The sequence below is a fragment of the Laetiporus sulphureus genome (assembly GCF_001632365.1).
Source record: "Laetiporus sulphureus 93-53 unplaced genomic scaffold LAESUscaffold_2, whole genome shotgun sequence".
In the NCBI taxonomy this organism is placed as follows: Eukaryota; Fungi; Basidiomycota; class Agaricomycetes; order Polyporales; family Laetiporaceae; genus Laetiporus; species Laetiporus sulphureus.
In genome coordinates this window covers 79,704-100,998 of record NW_024468511.1, presented here as the reverse complement: position 1 = coordinate 100,998, position 21,295 = coordinate 79,704, and the positions used below count along the sequence as shown (strand labels likewise).

At 51.6% G+C, this 21,295-nt stretch overlaps 8 protein-coding genes across 8 annotated transcripts in view; 5 read left to right on the top strand and 3 right to left on the bottom strand.

The window, feature by feature from the left end:
* LAESUDRAFT_733757 (uncharacterized protein) overlaps nt 1-359 on the top strand; it is a gene marked incomplete at both ends in the record, with an annotated part of 10,640 nt that extends 10,281 nt beyond the window's left edge. The window contains 2 exons of the mRNA XM_040910444.1: nt 143-272; nt 293-359. Coding sequence (XP_040769419.1) covers nt 143-272; nt 293-359 — 197 coding nt within the window. The remainder of the gene's footprint in view (nt 1-142; nt 273-292) is intronic.
* A 69-nt stretch (nt 360-428) lies between these two features.
* On the top strand, nt 429-1,659 carry LAESUDRAFT_640854 (uncharacterized protein; the record flags this gene model as incomplete). Its single annotated transcript, XM_040903629.1, has 2 exons — nt 429-903; nt 1,115-1,659. Coding segments are annotated over 2 exons (1,020 nt in total), but the record flags the coding sequence as incomplete, so codon positions are not given.
* A 585-nt stretch (nt 1,660-2,244) lies between these two features.
* LAESUDRAFT_609333 (uncharacterized protein) lies at nt 2,245-2,409 on the top strand (the record flags this gene model as incomplete). The annotated part of the gene is made up of 1 exon (XM_040903149.1): nt 2,245-2,409. A coding segment is annotated over one exon (165 nt), but the record flags the coding sequence as incomplete, so codon positions are not given.
* Nucleotides 2,410-3,844: 1,435 nt separating this feature from the next.
* Nucleotides 3,845-6,801, bottom strand: LAESUDRAFT_690722 (cytochrome P450). Its single transcript, XM_040906070.1, has 15 exons — nt 6,761-6,801; nt 6,259-6,715; nt 6,101-6,198; nt 5,951-6,042; nt 5,856-5,899; nt 5,701-5,798; nt 5,473-5,645; nt 5,168-5,418; nt 5,052-5,118; nt 4,798-4,992; nt 4,713-4,742; nt 4,410-4,643; nt 4,324-4,356; nt 4,237-4,265; nt 3,845-4,181 (listed from the first exon to the last, which is right to left on the bottom strand). The coding sequence occupies exons 2-15, from the start codon at nt 6,380-6,382 to the stop codon at nt 4,021-4,023; spliced, it is 1,629 nt and encodes a 542-aa protein (XP_040769416.1). The 5' UTR covers nt 6,383-6,715; nt 6,761-6,801; the 3' UTR covers nt 3,845-4,020.
* A 2,294-nt stretch (nt 6,802-9,095) lies between these two features.
* On the top strand, nt 9,096-10,698 carry LAESUDRAFT_641220 (TPR-like protein; the record flags this gene model as incomplete). The annotated part of the gene is made up of 5 exons (XM_040903648.1): nt 9,096-9,131; nt 9,186-9,313; nt 9,382-9,503; nt 10,250-10,359; nt 10,417-10,698. The coding sequence occupies 5 exons, from the start codon at nt 9,096-9,098 to the stop codon at nt 10,696-10,698; spliced, it is 678 nt and encodes a 225-aa protein (XP_040769415.1).
* Nucleotides 10,699-11,069: 371 nt separating this feature from the next.
* On the bottom strand, nt 11,070-11,627 carry LAESUDRAFT_641234 (histidine phosphotransferase; the record flags this gene model as incomplete). Its single annotated transcript, XM_040903649.1, has 2 exons — nt 11,070-11,355; nt 11,422-11,627. Coding segments are annotated over 2 exons (492 nt in total), but the record flags the coding sequence as incomplete, so codon positions are not given.
* A 578-nt stretch (nt 11,628-12,205) lies between these two features.
* On the top strand, nt 12,206-13,457 carry LAESUDRAFT_641742 (CRAL/TRIO domain-containing protein; the record flags this gene model as incomplete). The annotated part of the gene is made up of 5 exons (XM_040903688.1): nt 12,206-12,384; nt 12,488-12,659; nt 12,736-12,830; nt 12,883-13,141; nt 13,197-13,457. The coding sequence occupies 5 exons, from the start codon at nt 12,206-12,208 to the stop codon at nt 13,455-13,457; spliced, it is 966 nt and encodes a 321-aa protein (XP_040769413.1).
* A 224-nt stretch (nt 13,458-13,681) lies between these two features.
* Nucleotides 13,682-21,155, bottom strand: LAESUDRAFT_733751 (uncharacterized protein; the record flags this gene model as incomplete). Its single annotated transcript, XM_040910443.1, has 28 exons — nt 13,682-13,741; nt 13,795-13,945; nt 13,996-14,098; nt 14,152-14,467; nt 14,500-14,639; nt 14,694-14,871; nt 14,925-15,060; nt 15,117-15,195; nt 15,256-15,420; nt 15,471-15,564; nt 15,618-15,649; nt 15,699-15,839; nt 15,891-15,984; nt 16,036-16,185; nt 16,242-16,352; nt 16,412-16,846; nt 16,899-17,045; nt 17,100-17,295; nt 17,349-17,551; nt 17,602-17,712; nt 17,757-17,927; nt 17,984-18,131; nt 18,184-18,498; nt 18,551-18,651; nt 18,711-19,121; nt 19,175-19,806; nt 19,860-20,942; nt 20,993-21,155. 28 exons carry the CDS (start codon nt 21,153-21,155, stop codon nt 13,682-13,684), a joined length of 6,066 nt encoding a protein of 2,021 aa, XP_040769412.1.
* Nucleotides 21,156-21,295: the final 140 nt, after the last annotated feature.

Below are 21,295 nucleotides of genomic sequence, written 5' to 3'. Positions count from 1 at the left end.
ACGTGACTTCTTGTGCGACGAGAAATGATGAAAAAATGATATGCTCCTTAATAGCATTTGTTCCTATAATGACTTCGTCAGGTAAAACCGTGACACATCCCTGTCTCTGAGCTCGAATGCTTCTCCAAATCATGCCGGCAAGTGGAAGGATATCGGCTATTTCATGCTTGCATGGCATCCATCCTTCTATCACTCATTGAAGCTGGGAATAATGGAGTAGAGATGGATTGCACAGATGGATTCATACAGAAGGTCTTTCCGATTCTTGCTGCGTATATTGCCGACCATCCAGAACAATGCTCGTAACATCCTGCCAAGAAAACTATTGTCCAACATGCAACATTCAGCCCAATCGATGAGGGGAGCCACTGCACTCACTGCTCAAGGATCCAGAACACATCTCTATGATACTGTGAAGAGCTGCCCAAGGTGCAAAGCCGCCAGAGTTCAATCAGCTGGGGTTACACACCATTACACCTTTTTGGCTCGACCTTCCATTTTGCAATATTTTCAGGTGCATAACACTGAATATTCTTCATCAATTACACAAAGGTGTATTTAAAGATCATCTCGTCAACTGGGCAACACAATGCATGAAGGGAGGTGCACCTGAAGTTGACCGATGCTTTAGATCAATGCCAAAGCAGGGCAATCTGAAGCATTTCAAGAAGGGTATATCATTGGTGATGCAATGGACTGGAGTCGAATACAAAAATATGGAGAAAATATTCCTAGGTGCAATCTCAGGCAGCACAAAAGACATCCAGGTTCTCAGTGCTGTACGCGCAGTGCTTGACTTCATCTATTATGCTCATTTCGAGATCCATTCTGAAGAGTCGCTTACTCTATTAACGGAAGCATGGCAAGAATTTCATCACAATAAGGATGTTTTTGTGCAGCTAGGTGTTGAAATCTGGGTGCGGAGCACAGATGCGAGAGGCCCCGGTGCGACCTGCACCACCAGCGTGGGAGAGTAGTAGTGCACATGTATATAATAGGGCACAGCTACAATGAGACAAGCCATCAGTTTGGCCCTGTAAAGCCATCTTCTAGAGAGCGGGCAACTCTCGAACTCCTGGCTGCACAGTGGGCTGGCCAGGAAAGTCAACACTAGGTGCATGCGCCAATTTCAATATTCCGAAGTTTCATGCTGTCGAACATTATCCCCAATCAATCAGATTAAAGGGTACTGCAGATGGCTATAGTACTGAAGGCTCCGAAAGGCTGCATATCGATTTCGCAAAGGTGGCATATGGTGCAAGTAATAAAAATGCGAATTACACTACGCAAATGTGCAAGTGGCTTGACCGCCAAGAAGCAACTTTGCGATTTGACTCCTTCCAGCAATGGGCAAAGGCCAAGGATGCTGGCATTCCAATCACACCTGCTTACCTCTCCATGATCGACTCTGCTTCCAATGCTCATGACACGGATGATCCTAATCTGCCAGAGCCAGAGGAGGATGGACTAGAGCCTCTGCTTCAAGATATTTTTGACAAGGCGGCACCCTGCTTGACTGCTAAACATCCCACCTTTCCAAGTGTATCAGTTTCGACACTTGAGCACGACTTCAGGGTTGCATTTTTAGGATATTATATTGATCAATTTCTGTGCCAGCTTGCGACCTCCAAGCCTGAGACCCCAATTCCTAAATTGTGACCCTTCGATGATTCTACCCAGTTTTCAGTTTACAGGCAGTTTAAGTGCAGGTTGCCACAATTACGACAAGTCAGTAGGTGCGAATTTTATGACACAATTACTGCCAAGCTGATATAGCCGGCTCAGGGACTCAAAACCGAAGTCGCTGAGCATTTTTCGACAGTTCTTGTTGGGCAGACTGCCAATGGTTCCAGTCAGCAGCTCAATGATGGTCACCCTCTTCGCAGTATGTAATAAATGTTGGAATCTGGGCATGGAGCACAGATGTGAGAGGCCCCGGTGCAACCTGCGCCACTGGCGTGGGAGAGTAGTAGCGCACATGTATATAATAGGGTGCGGCTACAATGGGACGGGCCATCGGTTTGGCCCCGTGGAGCCACCTTCTAGAGAGCGGGCGACTCCCAAACTCCTGGCTGCGCAGCAGGCTGGCTGGGAAAGTCAACAATAAACACATTATAAACTCTACTGTCACACTAACAATGAATCGATAATTGATTAGACCTACGTGCTGCCAGAGTGCGTGCGATCTTTGAGCTTCCAGGCCGCTTATGACATGGAAACCCACCAGATGGGTTGATAACGTCCCCGCTGGCTTACGTCGAATGGTTTACTCCTTTTCATGCAAAGGATACAGTGACTGGTATGTATATAATATCACACTCAATGCGGCAACACTACAGGTATGCTGCCATGATTCCCATTACAGAAATTGTACGTACTTGTCACTTGATTCCAGTCTGGGGCTCTGAAATGGACCGTCAATGGAGCTCTGACAATGTTCTTGAGAGGGCAAAGAAGTTTCTGTTGGAATCTGGGCACGGAGCGCAGATGCGAGAGGCCCGGTGCGACCTGCGCCACCGGCGTGGGAGAGTAGTAGCGCGCGTGTATATAATAGGGCGCGGCTACAATGGGACGGGCCATCGGTTTGGCCCCGTGGAGCCATCTTCTAGAGAGCGGGCGACTCCCGAACTCCTGGCCGCGCAGCGAGCTGGCCAGGAAAGTCAACAGTTTCTACTAAACCCCTACCTTCGACACCATGATTTTATTCTCATGTGTTACCTTGTACATAGACACTCTAGTGATGAGTCCGAATAAATAGAGGGGAACGTTGTGTACATGGACTATGAAGCCGCCCTAGTTGGTCCGACTTAGGACTACATCGCACGATTAATATAATCAATATTCAATATAGGCTTACTGAGGGCTACACTTGTAGCAGTGACCGTGCTACCGAAGCTATGGGCGCTATGTGGCGTTGGGTGCGCGCTACATAGCGAAACACTTTTTGCTGATGTACGCATCGCCGTGTAGCTAATGTCTCCGTGAAGCACCGTGGCCAGGCTTCATGTTGCAGTGTTGTTCGCACCTTCAGCCGCAAGGACGGCTCGCTGTTCTCTCTCCCACTGATTGAGTAACACACTCTTGATATGTTCCACCCAATGGGGTTTCCCATCGATTTGACTATGAATGTTGACAGAGCACTCGGACAACGGCAGTTCTGCAGATGAATATTTGTCAGCCTGTCCAACGGTCCTGGGATAAGACTCATTTCGTCCTCAGATAATTTACAGCGGTTGTTTGGGCGAGAACGATTCAGCACAAGCCCTTGGATAGAAGATCGTGCCACTCACATGCAAACTCGCTTGCCTCAATTGAAGCCATCCTGCAACTTGCCGAGTCAGTATGGTTTTGTACCAGCGTCGGATGTCCTAGTTCGCGCACAAATGCGAGAACATGCCGTCGAGATCTTCCAAAGTCACGAAGAACATTTTGAACGTACGAATTGTCTGCTAGCGATTGTAATATAGTATTATCAGTATGATGGGCTGCGTTTGAGGCCGTCTCCATCACAGCGACGATGAACGTTAACCGTAATCTGCCGATCGATGACTTTCGGTTGCACATACACATTGAGAGCCTGAGGGCTCGAACGCTAGACCCCGCGACATGCGGTGAGCTCCGACTCCGGTGACTTCTCGCTTCCTGTTGGCCCCCTCAGCTTTCTTTTACAGACAACATGCTTTGAATCACTTCGCGTATTGCATGGCACATTGCAAATATGGATGTTTCTCACTATTGAACAGCATTGAGCTGGGTCTGCCATGAATTTGAGCCCATTGTGGCACAAGGCTCGGGGAATTTTCATGCCTCCTCGCCGGGGAAGTGCCCTCAGTTTCTGGACTTTCTGGACTCTGGAGATATTCATTATAGTGCTCTCGCTATAAGAAACAACATCATATTTACAGGACTGAACCGGTTGTCTGACTCGCTACGACGCAACGTGACCCGTCATGACCGGTCTCTATAAGGATTCAATACATCCGCCTAGCCTTACAAGTTGTAGGTACACACGCAGAGCACCTACGCAGTGACATCCTTGTAAAAGCGTATCTTCAACGGCAAAGATGGCTTGTTACTCTCTTTCCCTACGGTCGGATAGTAGATACTCGACATGTTCCATTCAATAGGCTTTCCGGTCGGTTCGAGTACAAATGTCGAAAGCAAGACCGACAGTAGAACCTCTGTAGGCGTGCGTACATCAGCATCACAAGAATTCGAAAACCGCAGAACACGTACTCATTTCGATTTCTGCAAACTTGAAGCCGCTACGCGAGAAGAGCGAGATTGAGACGAACTCAAAACAAGAAAGAGGTAGACACGCACATGCAAGCCCGTTTTCCTCCCATGAATGTCAACCTACAGACCGATGTCAATAGAAAGCCCACATCCCAAAGGCTCATTCGACGTACAGGTGCGAATATGCGCCAGGTATGCCAGCATCAGCGACGCCTTTGGGGGGCCCCGAGAGCCAACGTTGCGGCTTCCACTCGAGGGAATCCTCGCCCCACAAAGCCTTGCTAGCGTTTGAGCCCAGCACACCGACGATGATCTCTGTACCCTTCGGAATGGGTATCTCGCTCATGATCTTGCCATCCTTCCCGACAATGGGTTCCGATAGAGGAAGAATGGCATCTTGGTTGGGCCTGTAGTAGGAGCGGGAATAATCTTCAATATTCCTGCAGACAATGTAGGTGACAGCTCTCGTGACTTACACGCGTGAGAGGAGCGTGGCGGGCGGATAGCTGGCCAATAACCCGTTTCAATATGGAACAGTGGTGCAAACGATTTGCGACTCACAGGCGCAAACTCTCCCGGATTACGGCATCGAGATACGGTAGGCGGATCAGACCATCGTATGAGATACCCTTAGCAGCACCAGCAGCCAGGACCTCTTCACGGACCTTGTCTTGCACGTCTGGATTCTCTGCTAGCAGATGTAGCATACGAGTTATAGCGTTGGACGTCGTATCCGCGCCTGCATATATGATTGTCCTATCATGCGTAGTTTATCGTCACGCAGGGCAGCAGACAGAGGCATGCTGAGGACTTACGACATCTGTGCAATGAGCTCCGATTCGGACAATTCATCGTTCTCGTTTGCAGTCATGTTTGCCCTCACTATGTAAACATTAGCAAGCAAGCTATTTGAAGCAATGCCAAAACTGACTCAGAATGCTCATGATGTCTTTTCCTTCTCCGATCTGCTGTACGAGCGTCTCGTCGCCTTGATGGAAAGCGGTTTGTTTTTCTCGGTAAATTTCTCTGGATCTCCTATCCATCGTGTCGACCACCTTCTTGAAGCCACGGATGTCCGGATCCGGCAGTCTATCCAAAAGCCAAGCACGGAGCCGTGCAGGACCTAGATGGACCAGGTACGGAACAATGCGTTGCCACATCTGTATAGCCTGCGTGTGCATGCTGATAATAACGGTAAGCTGCCGGTGGTGTTAGCACGGAAGAACGGATATGCACCTGAGCGACTTGATAGCGTCGCCGTAATCGTCCTTAGGATCTGCCATCAACGGATCGAACGAGTAGCCGAGACCGCCCTGTCCGAGCGTCTCAAGCACGGCGCGTGACATCCAGTTGTGGACGTCGACTTCCTCCGCACCATCATCCACTCGGACCTGGAGGGCATCTCGCAGCTGTCCCGCAGGTGTGAAATGGCCTGTCATATACGCGAAGCATGCCAACGCGTACCTTGTATACAACTCGGTAGAAAAGAGGCAACATGCCGCGCATATGTGCGACAGAGAACACGGGATTCAACATTTTCCGTTGCTTTCTGTGGTGTTCACCTTGGGAGTCGCCAGCATCGGGATTGTATTCCGCGACGGACACCAACGAATACTCACCGAAATTGCTCAATAGTCCCGGACCGAATATAAGGTTGTTCATCCTGAACACAGGCATGAGACTATGAAACGATGCCGAACTTCTTTATACGCACACAATGAACGTGTCTGATTCCTGATATATATGTTCATCCTTCATGATGACAGTGTGCAGAGCCTTCGGGTCCGAGACATACAACATGGGTGCCTGGTAGGAACTGCTCCGTCAGTTTCACAGAAAGATGAATTAAAACCGATTTACTCACGCCCATAACACCGTGGAGCCTCACTACCGATCCGTAGGCGAATGCGACGTGCCGCTGGAAATCTGACGCATGGCGAGTGGCAAATTGCAGCACATTTCCTGAATCCCGACGTACGGTTATGATCCTTGACAGCAGGCCGATATATGACCTGCTCTCACCGTGTAACCAGGACTGCCTCGGAGGGCCAGGAATGTTGTCCAAGACGTGCTTCGATCGCCATATCTTCCACAGCAACAGCAAGACCGCGGATGCGACGAGCTGAACGACAAGCCAATGAGTCATGAATGGAGAGCAGGTAGGTTGAGACGATATCGAGTGCGGGGAGGACTAAGGGGCATGACGGCGTTGGGGGAGTCTTTATGCGGTCGCAAGACTCCCTTTTTGGCTTCGAAGCAAGTAACGGACATTCGAATTACCCAGGGCCCGAGCATAAGAGTGCGTGACAAATCGCCCTATGGAAGTCGGGTGAAAGGCTGACACTCGTATGTACCCGTCGGCGATCATGTACAATCGGGAATAGCTTCATTTTGCTCGCCTTCTACTAATGTGGTTTCTTTCTTGCCTTGCACGTATGTCGCTGTCAATTTATGTTCGAGCTCTGATGGGTTTTTATAGCTGGATATATCGGTTTAACGCCACAATGGAAGGCATGACACTCACAAATGCAGTCCGGCCGGTCATCACAATGCAGCTTCGAGATCATCTATATAGAATAACCATCAGTTCCTATGATGCAATTTCACTGATAGAAAATGTCCATATGCAATGTGCGAAGCACTTCCATGCTCATTCATTGGTTCGTACGTAAGTTGGGCTTACCGTAAAAGGGAGGATACGGTGAGCAGTAATGACAGCAACTCTCATGATCGTAATTAGCATTGAGTGAAATTACTCGGGTCAGAGACACTCACAAAGACTGTCTGGGATAGCGAAGGCAATGTTGTAACGGGCTTCGGCGAACTCGAAGCGGCCGTTTGGAGTCATCGTCGACGGAAGCGATCAAATCGCTTCGACGTAATGCAATTGGGGTGTACCTAGCGTATTCTTGTCTCCAGAGCTAATACATCGCAATTCTCATTATGTCAGCGTTACGGAAAAAAGTTGTAGCTAAGTGATAGGTGCGTTTTCTAGGGGGGGGGGGGGAAGCGAGCGGCCGCTCATGATCCGGGAACTGACGCCACAATGCGAGACAAACACTGTACGAGAGCCACAGTCAGTATGTCGCGCGGTAGATTTATTATTTCAAAAGCAACAGTATTGATAACAGTGTTAGATTGAAATCTTCAGGAAGGCCGCAATACACTCTCAAAGGAAAGTGCCATGGGCTTTTCAGCGAGAAAGCGTGGAGACTACCCGCTTTTAGGAAGGCGGAGGCTTCTGATCTTAACAAGTGCAAACAAACGCCCATTTCGCGTCTGTGGCTGTTTGTGGCACGCGTCTTTCTTCTTGAGGGCCGTGACCCTCCTCCTTCGTTTACCAGAACATTATCCCAGATATCACCAAACGTGCATAGGCCTTGCTCGCTTGGCTGCCAAAGTGTGTTGCTGATCAAAGACCTTCGACTGTGCGCATCAAACTCAGTGCTGTCTCTCAGACCTTCTCGTTGAAGGTTTGTTTACGCAGACTCAGACCGAAGGCCTTTGTCTCAACTATCCAGACCCTATAAGCCCTCATCTAACATCTCATATGAGACTACTGAGCAATAGAGATGGTTTGGATTCCAAGACTGCAGACTTCCGACTTCCTTGACATGCTCCAAACAATTACTTTCATTCTAAGATTGAAACCACTTTTTAATTCCATCGACACTCAACTAATTTATGTTAAGGTATTAACTGCTAGTATTGCTCGAGAATACGGCCGTGAAGTTCATGACAAGCCTATATTCCAGAATTGTCAGCGGAAGGTGCATTTGGAGCCGTCAACTCGGTTAATCGAGAAATAGCGGATGGATCCCTCCCTCGTGACAGGATGTCTTCACCATCTAGACATATGTACGGATGTCAGACTGTGCACCGCGGCTGAGGCAGAGGACGCAGCTACTCCTCGACGTATTGATGCGCATTAGCATTTTGTGGCGACCTTCATGACTAAGTGCGCCACCCAAAAGACGCGAGAAAAAAGCAGATTTCACGATGTTATCTCAACAGCATTCCTACGTTGAGCATCTGAATATTCAAGATGTACGATGCCACTATGGGCTCTTGTTGCTCCCGTGAGCCTATCGCCTTCGCTGGGCACTCCGCATTCAACTTCCCTGCAGCGACATTAATATATTTATCGGCGATCTTTGCAAGATCTTCGTACGCAGCACCAACTGTGATTCCGTCAGATAAGCTTGGGAAGCTTAGAACGCTACTACTGTGGTAGAACTATGCTACTGCTTACATCGGAAGCTAGCACTGTGTTGGTGGTAGCCTACAGCCATTGGTGCTATGCTTAGTAGTATGCTAGTCATTGTGGACATACCTAGAGCAAGGCAATAAACCCAGAGTAGACAGTGATCTGAGTATATAATGAGTACAAACTGATGGGGTAAAAGCTACAAGCTACAAGTGCCTGTAATATGTTCCAACTTTAGGGCCAGTGCTGGCAGCTTGTAACCTGGCATGCAGTACCAAACTTCAACTTACTCTTTAAAGTGCATGCAGAAACCCGAACCAGATTTCTTGGCAAATGAACTTGAGAAGACTCCCAAACATTTCATTCAATCTCTTTAGCTTGAGTGGCAAAAGATGATGAAAGCGGCTTTCAAAATCATTTCAATCATTTGTCCAAAGAAATTGTTAGAAAACCCTGCATGAAAAATTTAAAACCCTTTTCATAATCTCTTGAATAGCAGTTGAAAAACGTATTTCGAATATTTTTGAAACCATCCATCTTAAAGACAGTGAGATAATGTAACCGTTTCGCGATTTTTGTTACAATCTCCTGAGGCAAATTATTGGGTTTTTGTGGGAGACAACCGCCATTGTGACCTCCTTCGTCCGGAAGCATGTCCACTACAAAAGCTCAAGCAGAGAAAGACAAGGTCAGCTCATACTGGAACACCTCTCTTATCCACACTCACGGGCCCTGCCTCTAGGGCAACGCCGCGTTCAAAGCGGGCGACTTCACCACAGCCGTAGGACACTACTCCGCCGCGATCGTCGCGGACTCGTCCGATCCCACCTTCCCGCTCAACCGCGCCGCGGCGTATCTGAAACTAGGCAAGTGCGTGCCCCTAGCTGTGCGCTGCTCCGAGCAGCATCAGTGGCTAAGTCTGGTAAATCGTGGCGCAGGAACCAAGACGCGGAGAGAGACTGCTCCACCGTGCTGAGACTCGATGCGCGCAATGTCAAGGCGTTGTTCCGCCGTGGACAGGCGAAAGTTGCGCTGCAGAAGCTGCGGGAGGCGCAGGATGGTACGTTCATACTGATCTCTCTATCTACGGAAATTCCATTTACGACAAGTGCATATATACATAGACTTCCAGAAGGCCCTGGTGCTTGATCCTGCAAACCACTCCGCCAAAGCTGAATTGAAGAAGGTAGAGGAGGCGCTGAAGATACAGAGCAAATCTCGCCCGGTATGTTATGTCTTTCCTTCGATCGAGAATGGGCGCCTTACAGAGCCAGAGACAACCCATTGACATTAGCGCGACAACTCCTCCAATTGCCTCCACGTCTGCGTTACCCTCCACGTACTCAGCCCAGCCAAAACGGAAGCGCAGACGTGTCCCGATCGAAATCATCGAGCCATCTCCGTCGATACTGCCTGCGCTCAGCACTAGCAAGCCAGGTTTCACCTCTTCCTCAGCCGATCTCCTCACACCGGTCTCATCGCGCCCGCTCTCCTCCGCCGACTCTGCAAAAAGGGCGTCAGCAGCCCCACCGCCGAAGCCCGCTCCCAAGACGTTTCAGGAGGCAAAGGAGGCGCGTACGGGGACTCGGGCAGGCGTCGGCGGTGGAATCTTCAGGCCAGGTGGCAAGCATACGATATTCGGTGAGAAGAAAGGCGAACCACCTGCAGCGCCTACGTCTCCGGTGACGAATGTCTCCACGTCGCAAGCGGTCCCGGATACGCAACCGACCAAGCCTGCGGCGGCGCCTCCCTCTGCGAGCACGTCAACCGCCTCATCTACTCCAGCCGTAGCGGCGATAACGACAGCCGAATCGAACGGCATTGTGACACCAATCAAGCCTCCGATGACACTGTTGAATCTGACGAAGCAATGGGATCGCTGGAAATCATCGAGCGAGCGATGGGCGTTGATCAATGTGAGCTGACACTTATGCATCGACTACCTCTCTTCTAATACGCGCATATCGGCCCAGGAAATCCCGCCGTCCGCTCTTCCATCATTATTCCAATCGTCGCTCGAACCATCGCTCCTAGCTGAGCTTCTTCACGTGTTCCGCGACGCCCTCTCGTCCGGTGTGGATCCCAGCACAGCGGTGCGCGTGCAGGAATACATGCTAGGGCTTGCGCGCGTCCCGCGGTTCAGCACGGTCGTGCTGTTCATGAACAAGGAAGAGCGCGCCCTCGCCAGGGAAGTCTGGAGTCTGGCTGGCGGCGCGGAGGGCGCGGAAGGCGTGCGAGCGTGGAAAATGAGCTGAAGCGGGTCGGTGCCCCGAAATGATTTGATCACTGATCAGTGCATCAACGTTGATCAATGCTTGATGCATATTTACGATCGAGCGAATGACGGTTGGGTGTCAGCAAATGTATTGCGATGTCTCTTGATGTGAACGGTACGGAGGATATAGACGTAGAGGGAAATGGTATGTGCGACGAGTGTCGAGAGTATAATTTAGCGCGAACGAGGGAGTCCGCTGCATACAACAGCGTGTAGCGTACAATGCGCAGCCCATCTTCTGCAATGCTTCCTTCCTCCCAACTTCGGCGCGCTTCATCCCGAGGCCTCCGCCGTGAGCGCACGCGTCACCAGGACCATGCGAGGATGCGCGAGTGCGAGAACGTCGGGCACTCACGATTCGTCGTCTTCTTCCTCTTCGGGCCCGCAGTGCTCCTCATACCACTTCTTGAGCCACGACTCTGCAACGGAGTATTCTGCCTTGACGCGGGTGAGTATTGGCGCGATCTTCTGAAGCGCGGCGGCGGCGGTGAGATCAATGCCCGCTTCCTCGTCGCGCAGCTGGCCGTAGTGCTGGATCTGCTCGCAGGACGCCTGCACCTTCGCGACGCCGAGCGCAGCAGAGGAGCCCTTGAGGAAGTGGCCGAGGGACGAAAGCTTTTCGAGATCTTTCTCTGAGCTGCGTAGATGAGATTAGAGGTGTGGACAGAGATGGGCCACGGCGAGGGCACAGGGACGGACGCACTATGCCTCGTCCATCTCGACAAATGTGGTATTGGCCTGTGAGAAGTAGGCCCACGCCATGCCCTTTGAGAAATCGTGGGTGTCGTCCTCGTCGAGATCGAGGATCTGGTGGAAGGTCTCCATATCGATCGTCCGCGCGGCTTCCTCCTGTGCGAGGGAACAACATGCAGCGGCGAGATCAGTGGACGGACAAGACGGAGAGCGGATCAGCGCACCTCGTCGATCTCAGGCTCAGGCGGTGTGACCTCTTCCTCCTCTGGTGCAGGGCTGGCTACCACAGCTACCGCAGGAGTCTGCTCGCGTGAGCTCGCTACAGCAGAGACGGGGACGGGAACGGCGGCTGGGGCGGGAGTAGCATGCCGAGAAGCGGCGTCCTTGGGGACAGGCTTGGAGACGGAGGCCTTAGCGGCGGGCTTGGGCCTGACCTCTGGCGAGAGCGAGCGCAGCTTGGTGACCTTGTTTGCAGCGGGGGTGGGGGCGGAGTAAGGCATGGTGGACGGGGAGGAAGAGAAGGAGAGTGTGAGAGCGATAATCCGTGGGCGGGATGTCGAATCAACACCTGCCGACCAAGCCGCGCTTTGCGTGCTCCTCTTTCTCCACATTCTCCCCTCCACATTATCCGAGCGAGCTCGTTTTGCTCGTTTGATGCTCCAACGTCCATGCATCCTGCGCGGAACCCGCTCTAACACCCACTCTCCCACATCGACCGCTCGGACTGCCCGCGTCCGATCTCGTCGCTTACTGTTTCCCGCGGTCTTTACTCCGAGCCACCATCTCGCACACCCATGTCTCCCGTTCACGTCGCCCCAGACGTGCTCTCTGGCCATCTGGGCCATCTCTCGCCCGACCAACAGGCTGCATTTGCAGTATTCAAGCGCAGTCTAGAAGATGCGCGTCTCTATACTCCGCCCTCGCTGGCCGAGGGCGGCAACAGCCATGCTTCGCATGACGAGCCCACTCTTCTGTATGTATGCACGGCCCCACTGCACCACATCTGTATTTCTCACATATCTCATTTCCATTTGCCTGCATCTCGCCCGGTTCCATTCGCCTGCTTGTCGTTCCAGCCGCTTCCTGCGCGCGCGCCGCTTCGACCCGCCCAAGGCGCTCAAGCAGTTCCAGGACGCACAGGCCTGGCGCGCACAGCACGCCGTCGACGCTCTCTACGCCGCCTTCGACCCCACCGAGTTCGAGGACGCACGCCGCTTCTACCCGCGCTGGACTGGCCGCCGCGACAAGGTACGTCTGTGCCACGGTGCGTTCCGCCCTAGCTCTTCGACCGTGCCTGTGCAGATGACCGCGCTCGCGCATCCAGAACGGCCTTCCCGTGTACGTCTACCGACTCGCCTCGCTCGCACCCTACAAGACCGAGCTCTTCGCCATCCCGCCTGAGCGACGATACCAGCGAATGTATGTCTTATGAAGAGTTCGCTGAACTGGTGTATCATGACCTCCCACATAGAGTGGCGTTATATGAGACGATGACGCGCTTCATCCTCCCGCTGTGCACTCACCTCCCGCACGCGACCGCGCCAACGCCCGTCTCCTCCGTGACGACCATCATCGATCTCCAGGACGTCACCCTCTCGGCGATTTGGTCCCTCCGGGGGCACCTACAGGAGGCCTCTACGCTCGCGACCGCCAACTACCCCGAGACGCTCAATACGATCGCTGTCGTGAACTCGCCGTCTTTCTTCCCCACCATCTGGAACTGGGTCAAGGTGTGTACTACCATGTGCTGAAGTTGATTGTGGAGGTATATATGACGTGTTTCAGGGCTGCTTCGACGAGGGAACCCAGCGCAAGGTCCATGTGCTCGGTAAGGACCCGGGCCCAACCCTTCGCACGCTGATCCACGCAAAAGACCTCCCCAGAGTGTATGGCGGTGAGCTCGACTGGAACTTCGAACACGAACCCGCCCTCGACGAGCACGCCATAAAGGCTCTTGGCGAGATGCCCAAGGGTCCTGTCATTTTCGAGGACGGAGAGCTCAGAAAACCCACACCGCCAGCATCCGCTGAGAAGACTGGTCCATGACGCATGCATACTTTCTGCAAGATTGTAAATTAGAGCATTGTGGGTTTGCGTGCATGATACGGTACAAATGCGGCATACTGTATACCAGGGCAAGAACGTGCTTCAATAATGATAGAGGGGCTTCACAGACGATCAGAGTATCGGACAACAGTGCACGAAAGACAACGACAATGATGACGGATCAGCAAGACCAAGAAAAGGTAAAAATGAGCAGATTAAGCTCGTCACGCGAATTCATCCTCAGGTTCAGCGGTAAGACCATCTTCATTCCAAATTTGCAAGAACTACGGCACATCCGATCAGCCAATGTTCACGCAATATGCTACGACCCACTCACCCTTGTCCGCTGAGACTCGACATCAGCACTAGTCAGCAACGGCTCCGTAGCGAACGGCAAGCGCTCCCAAAGCATGGGCCTCTCGTGCCGACGTGTCGCCGGTCTGTCGCCCACGGCAGTCTTCTTCCCCACCACCCACTTTGAGCATTTCCTGTGTCCACACTGTTAGCCATCGGCCGCACGGATCACAACGATACGCACTCTTCTGAGATGCCGTACAACGCCTTCAGATGCGCCTTGAGCAGCATGATCATTGCGACGACGACCGACGTTCGCATGAGCGGGAGTTTCTCCTCCAACGGTACTGTGCGCGATTTGTAAAATAAGCAGCCACAGAATGTTGACGAAGGGACAAACCTGTCATTATCGCAGACTGAGATGCTACTGCCTCGGCCGCGGTTGACAACTCAGCAGTGAAGGCAGCTTGGTCATTTTGCGAGGCCATCATCGGAGGATCTCCAGGCTGTGCTTGCGACATCGGTTCGTGCAGCTGTGCAAGCAGATGCTGAGGCGATAACATCTCCACCAGCTGCATTCCGGTGGTCGACAATACTGCTGTGAGGTATTTCAGCACCGTCAGTACTTCTTCCTGCGTCTTATACTCCAGTGCTGCAAAGTTTTCTGCCATATATCGAATGAAGGCGACATCGTCCTTGATAGATGTTATTAACGTCTATACATTCGGCACGAGGATAGCAGGCTCACCTGCGACATCTTCGCGGTGGGTTCTACGTCGAAAACCTTGACGAGGGCTTTGAGGAAGTCCTGCCTTGTCGCGCGCTTCTCACGGACGAGAGAATACCACTTCTGCAGTAACGCAGTCGGGCCCGGCGACATTCGATATCCTGATGATCATCCGATGAGGACGCACGAGGTAGCATCTCTGGCTTAAGATTTACCTTGAACCTCCCCTAATCCCAGCTGCTTCTGATAATCGAACGACGCTCTTGCGCTCATGACGTATCGGGCGTTTAATAGGGACGTATGCTTGCTATGCAGGATTGTGTGCAAAGCACTCGCACGGGCACTGAAGGAGGTATTGGGACTGGTCTCCAGCGCAACGATTACCGGGAAGGACTGTGACACATGAGCCAGCAGTGTCAACAATATTATTAGCAGCAGAGTCATACCTGCAGTGGATGCGCTAATCCTTGCTTGATCGTGAAGTTGAGGATGTCAACGGCCGCGGACTGGATCTGCATGTTCTTGGACAGAGCGGCCTGGAGGATAGGGTTAAGGTAGCGTTGGACTACGGCAGAGCTGACTCTGTGTGAACATTAGACATCAGTGACGGGGAAGTTTTTTCAATACCTATGACTGACCCCGACTCTGCAAACCCGTCGGTGTTGCCTACCAGTTCGTCCATGCTGACCTTTCCTGCGCCCTTATTCTTGGCACTGGCTGCGAGCACGCAACGATCTGTCAGTAGCGCCGACGGTATAATACAGGATGATCGCAAACTTTTCTCCTTCTCTGCATGCTTGCTCGCTTCAGAGACAAGGAAATCTAGAAGAATTTTGAGGAGCGGGCCACGCGCTTCCTCTTCTGGTGATGCAAATATCCCGTCCATGATGCTTGCTGAGCGATCCATCGTCATGAGCGCAGGCTGCGCGCGAAAGAGGAAACCTGAGAAGATGTGTTAGAACGCGCAGTAGGAACTTGAGAACCGCTTGCACCTAAGCACTGCAAGATCCGTCCTCTCAGCCCGAGGTTTTGATATTTCTCGTAAAGCGTAAGAAGACTGCGATAGACATGCTCGAAGATGGAGCCCTATCACGGCCTGATAAGTCGATAATTTTCATAGACAAGAATAAATCGCCTACCTTAGTGATGCTGTCAATTTCAGCACGAAGACCTGCGCATAACGTGAATAAAACATAAAGAATAGAAAACTGTCAACGCACTCTCGCGTTCCAACCGGATGCGGTCGAAGTTGCAATGTTCGCAAAGCAACGAAACAATGAAGAGTAAGATGGTCAAGGCCCGTTGCTCGGGATTACTCATAGCTTGCGATACAGGCTTCGCTGTAGCTTGCTGCAGTCGTGCTGGAAAGGACAGTTGATCATTGTGCCAGCAATAACACCTTTCCGACACACCATTGCAAGACCGTAAAAGTGCAACAAGGCGTCCAAAGTCATGGGTGATATGTTCAACGATGGAGCACATACATGCAACAGCCTCTTGCAAGCCCTAGAAACAAGCTGAGCAATTTATCATACAATGTCATGAAATTGTCCATACAAGTAGACCGGAAGCAGTGGATGGCTTGATGATCATAGGCTGCAGAGCCAATTGCAAGTCTTGACCGAACTTGGCTGCAGTCTTGGGCATGTAAGGGATCGATGCGCGGAAAATTCTAAGCAGGTAATCGGACGTGATTTGCTCCTCGGGCTACAAAAGATATTCTTTTATCAGGGCTAACCCTGCAAGATCCCAAGATCACGCACTGTGGTCGAGTTCTTCAGATATGGCAGCAATGTCGATGCGTTAGACCCAGACAATACCGCTGGATATGCAGCGGTGAAAAGGTGTATCGTCCGCACACAATTGACGATCGTCTGCATAATCGTTGCACTCGTTAGTGAACAGAGAATGAAATGTTCCGAAAGTCACTGACAAAATCAGGCAGGTCAGACGCATCTACGAGCCCGTCGATCAGGGCTTCGCAGATCTCTGTATACCGATCATGTACTGCTGCAGCTTCTGCACCCTCCTTGCTGACTATGTTTTGATGCAGGAGATCCTCCAGTGGCGACTGCCTATCCTTGAAGTGGCTAGATACACCCATGATGACTCCTACCTTCGCCAGGAGCTGTGTCTTGTCACCAGGAGTGCTTGATACCGTTCTCGTCTTTTGAGGTCCTTGTCCTCCTCCTGAGAACCAGATTTCCTCTATTGTTTTGACAGCCAAGTCCTTGACTGTCTCGTCCTCATCTAGCATGCGAAGAATAATGCGAGTGCATATGTCTATCCGTCGTGACCTATCGTCAGTGGCAGCGTAGATCGTCCTCAGGAGCTTGATGACACGTTTGCGAACTCCCAGCCCCGTGTCCTGCGGCGCCATTATAAGACAAACCTGTAAGCCATACGCATTCAACACTCACCGCGATACGCTCAGCGATCTTTTGATAGTAATCTGAGGCAAACTCGGGAGAATCAATCATGTATTTGCCTATTAACTCGACAGCCGCGTCGCGAACTGCGGATGAGCTGTCCAGGAGGTGGCTTTCGATCGCTCTCCGCACATTCGGCTGTAGGTCGCTGTGAAGACGCAAAACGCGCTGTATCTGATGTAATGAGCTTACCATGGAGAGAAGGCTAGGATCACTGGTGACGATCTGTCCCAAAGCCTTCAAGGCCTTCGTCCGCATGAACACCGGGGGAGCATCAAGGGCTTGCAATACCACGTTGAGAATCGGGTTGAAGGAGTGTTTGAAGCTCTGGACGGTCCCTATCTCCTCGGCGAGACGATCTACGCGCGATACCTCATCACAAGAACTTCTGTCATATGCACTATGAGAACAATTCACGTCGCCGCAGAATAGACTAGCTACCCGACATCGAACACATCAGCAGATGGGTCGTCCCAGATTGCTCGAAGTGCATCTTTCATTCTGTACCCGAACGACAGCACCTTGTTACGGTCGATCTTGGGGTCAAATTGATCCTCGCCTGAGTCAGTGAGCATGTTGCTACATTGATGCAGTGCGGCTGCCAATCCTTGGCCCCAGATAACGGCTGTAAGCTCTCTTGCGCTCTGTCCAGACACGTTAATTGATACAGTAATCTATAGCGGTGTGGGCGTACATCATATGCTTGATCTTCCGACGATCGCTTGCACAGGTGGGATGCCAGATCGTTATGAGCAGACGCAAGCTTCTGGAATTGTTTCATACTTATATTCGCCAGGATCTGCGCCTATTGTCAGCGCAGTTCATCGTCAAGCTGTTCTACAGTAATACCTCATCTAGCGGTCTTAACCTGTTGGTCGCAATTTCATCACTGTTGTCCTGGAATTTAAGCATCGTGGACCGCAATCGTGCTGCAATCACTCCTAAATGGTCCAGTGCCATCATCTTCATTGCATTACCGTCGTTTTGATTGGTTGTCTTCACATCATCCAGTGACGACACCTGGTTGATGTAAGGGAAAGAGCTCTCGTTTATCGCGACGCCTAAGTGAATCTCACCAAAAATTTGCAAACGATGCTGAGCAATAGACTAGCAGCGGGCCATTCCGGCCAAAACAGGACGGCTAGCAGATCGGATATGAGATTGTCGAAGATCGCGCGATATTCCGCCTCATTGGAATTCTTCGTGACCTTGGTCTTACCCGATCTGCTCAGACATGAGCAGAAGACACGATATTGCAGACCGAAATGAATGGTACCTCTGCGTCAGGAAGATGATGATAGTCTTCGCGGCTTTGGTCGCAGAATCAAGACCAGATGCATACAATCGGATTTCCTGCGCATAGTGATGGTACAATACGCCAAGAGCAATAAATAGACCGTCGCGTACCTCCATATCTTTTTCATCGAGGAAGGGCCCTTTCTGATCGCGAGATTCGTGTTTCTGCATGGCCAAAAGCTGTTGCCTAGCTTTGCGAAGTACACGCGCCTCCGCATTAATGTCGTGTGCAGATGTCTGCACAAGCTGCAGCAGCAATGCTGACACAGTGCGAATTGACCTGCCATCGCGAAGCCTACCGTCCATCAATCAACGTAACGTTATCCTTCAACCCTGGAAGTACATACCGAAATTGTCCTGCTTTCTGCCTGGTATCCGAGAGCTTGATCAAGGATGAGAGAATTTCTTCTATGATCCAAGCACGTTGATCTTCATGATTGGCGAATATCTTCGCAAAATCCATTTTAAACAATCTACGGGTGGGATAAATAGCAAGGGAGGACCTACACTTCGGATGAGAGACAATGCATCCAGCCGCAGCCCTCTCATTGCACTGCTACCCAGCGTATTTAAGAACGCACTGTCCTTCTTCCCCTTACCTTCGTTCTCGCTATTCTCCACCACGAAGAACGGCCCAATGGCGATATAGACAGCCTGGATAATGATCGTCTCGGACATCGCCATCGTGTCCGCACAAATTAGATCGGTGACGCGAGGTGTTACAGACGAGATAGCCTGGAATATCTCCGCAACCTGTTGGCGGTGCACACTGTCCCGGGACGATGCAGCCACGACGTGTCGCAGAAGCAGCGATTGCCCCTGGGAGTCAGTTGACGCCTCGACAAAGGGATACACAACTTTTGAGAGCTGGTTCTTGATCGCACTCAAGCAGGTCGTGATGAGTTCCTCGGAGTACAACTACGATGAAACATTATATGACACTGGGTCGGGCCCACTTATAAACGACGTACCTGCTTTGTCAGCCTATCACTGGCGAGGATAGCAATGCAACACTCCGCCGCAATGATGCTATCCCTTGCGATGTCCAATAATTTGGTGAGATTGTCGAGATCGGCCTCAGTGACTTCCTCGTCCTTGACCGATTCAGCATCACCAGCAGTCTCCCCTTCAGATTCTTGTCCTTCGTCAGGGGGCTTCGGAGTGTCCGAAGCCGAGCGCCTGTCAGCACCTTGCACCTTCTTTTTCCCGTTAGGCTTTGTGGATGTCTTTCGTCCGCTTTGCTTAGACGCGAGGCCGAACGGGTCGAGACTTTCGCCAGCTCTGATACTTCTATCCAGAATCTTGAGTATCCTGGACAGGGTGGCCGTATCGACCTCTGCCATTCTGCCTCTCGAACGCGGACTGCCTCCACTGCCTTGTGCGTCCCGATTCGGCATTCTTGACCGCTTGCTCGGGCGTGCAACTTTGGCCACATGGTTGATGAGCTTGCGAACGATATATGGGTGCAACAGCGGGTGCGAACAATCGACGGTATGATCCGAGAACCATTCCAATGGAAGATCCTGCATGCTGGCATCTGGAGGCAACATGTCCTCTGCCTCGAAGATATCTTCGAGCAGAGTGATAAGTTTCTCGATCGGGGCTGGTGAGAAACGGTCAGCAGGATGATCAAAGTAGACTATAAGGCGCTCCAACCTCGATCGTCCCTGTCACCAGTCGCACGCTTTCCGGAAGACCTCGTGAAAGTGGTCGATCTCGACGCCCCGCTAGTCGTTGAATAATTGTCCTCGTCCGAGCCGAATCCGCCTAGGTCATCGCCTTCAGAAGCTCTGCCTTTACCCTTCACATCGCCTGTTAATGGATAGCCATCGCGTCTGTGAGATGTCGGTGTCAGATACTGCTTTGGAAAGGCAGGAATGTCAATGTATGGCTGCAACTTCTTCTTCGGCGTAGAAGCGCTTTGAGACTGCGAGGCAAAAGGATCCACACTGGCAGAGTATCCAAACATAGATGTATGCTCCATATGCTGCCGCTTTGAAGAGGAAATTTCCACATATGCCATCTGCTTGCGTTTCCGTGGCGTTGCTGTCACATTAGGCATCTCAGGGCTAGACACATCAAACGCCAACGGATCAGGACTGTCCTCCCTTTTCTGAACAATTCTAGCAAGCTTTCGTGGAGAAGCCTTGACATCCTGGTGCACGGCGGGAGCTGCAGTCTGCTGTGATGAAGACGCCTGGGCAGAAGACTCTGCGAGAAAATTGTTGAAGAACTGTGCAGACTCTTCGGGATGGTACACCGTCCTTGCTGGCTTTGGTACAGGCTCGCCCAGGGCATTGGCAAGCGAAGAGGAGGACGATCGGATGCCCGGAGGTGGCGGGGTGGGATAGGAAGACGACGGAGAGGTATATTGGAACACAGACTGTGCGAAAGGTATAGTCTGATAGCTGGATGGAAGAGGGTATGTCTGTTGCCAAGGGCTCGCATTCTGATAGTAATAGTTGCTAGCGCTAGACTCATAGGCATAACCAGGACGAGTGTGCAGAGAATTCACTGAGGGCCTTTGTTCGCCTAGATATCTAATCGCATCATTCCTTGCATTTTCCCAGTATCCACCGTCGTTGGTTGGGATCGATGGTGCGGCGAGATGGTTCAGCTCATGCATATACTCGGTTGACTCCGGTAAGTGGTATGTGGGTGCCGCACCGCCATATGAGTACGGTTGTACATAAGAGGGAGGATGGGCAGTAACGGTAAGACTACCGAGGTGCCTCGTCACTATCAATATACGTGAATGTATGCGGCCTTTGTCATTCTGAGCAACTGACCATGTGTGGAAGGAGTTGCAGAGGCGAATGGATACACAGCCAGGAGGCGGTGCGCGTCTTGCACCGAGTCATTTACGCCAGGAGCAGGGTCATAAGCAGTAGGGGATGAGTAGTTCCCGTAGTAAGAGCCGGCTTGGGGAGTATACCAGACGTTGCCATTCATAGTGCAAGGTCAGGACAAGAAGAACATTGAAGGCGGATGCAGCGACGCGTCAAGCGCGCGCCAGGTCACGCTGGATTCCAGACGCGCGCGCATGGTCACGCCGTCACGTCATATCCATGAAGTAGTCAAAATTAGCATGA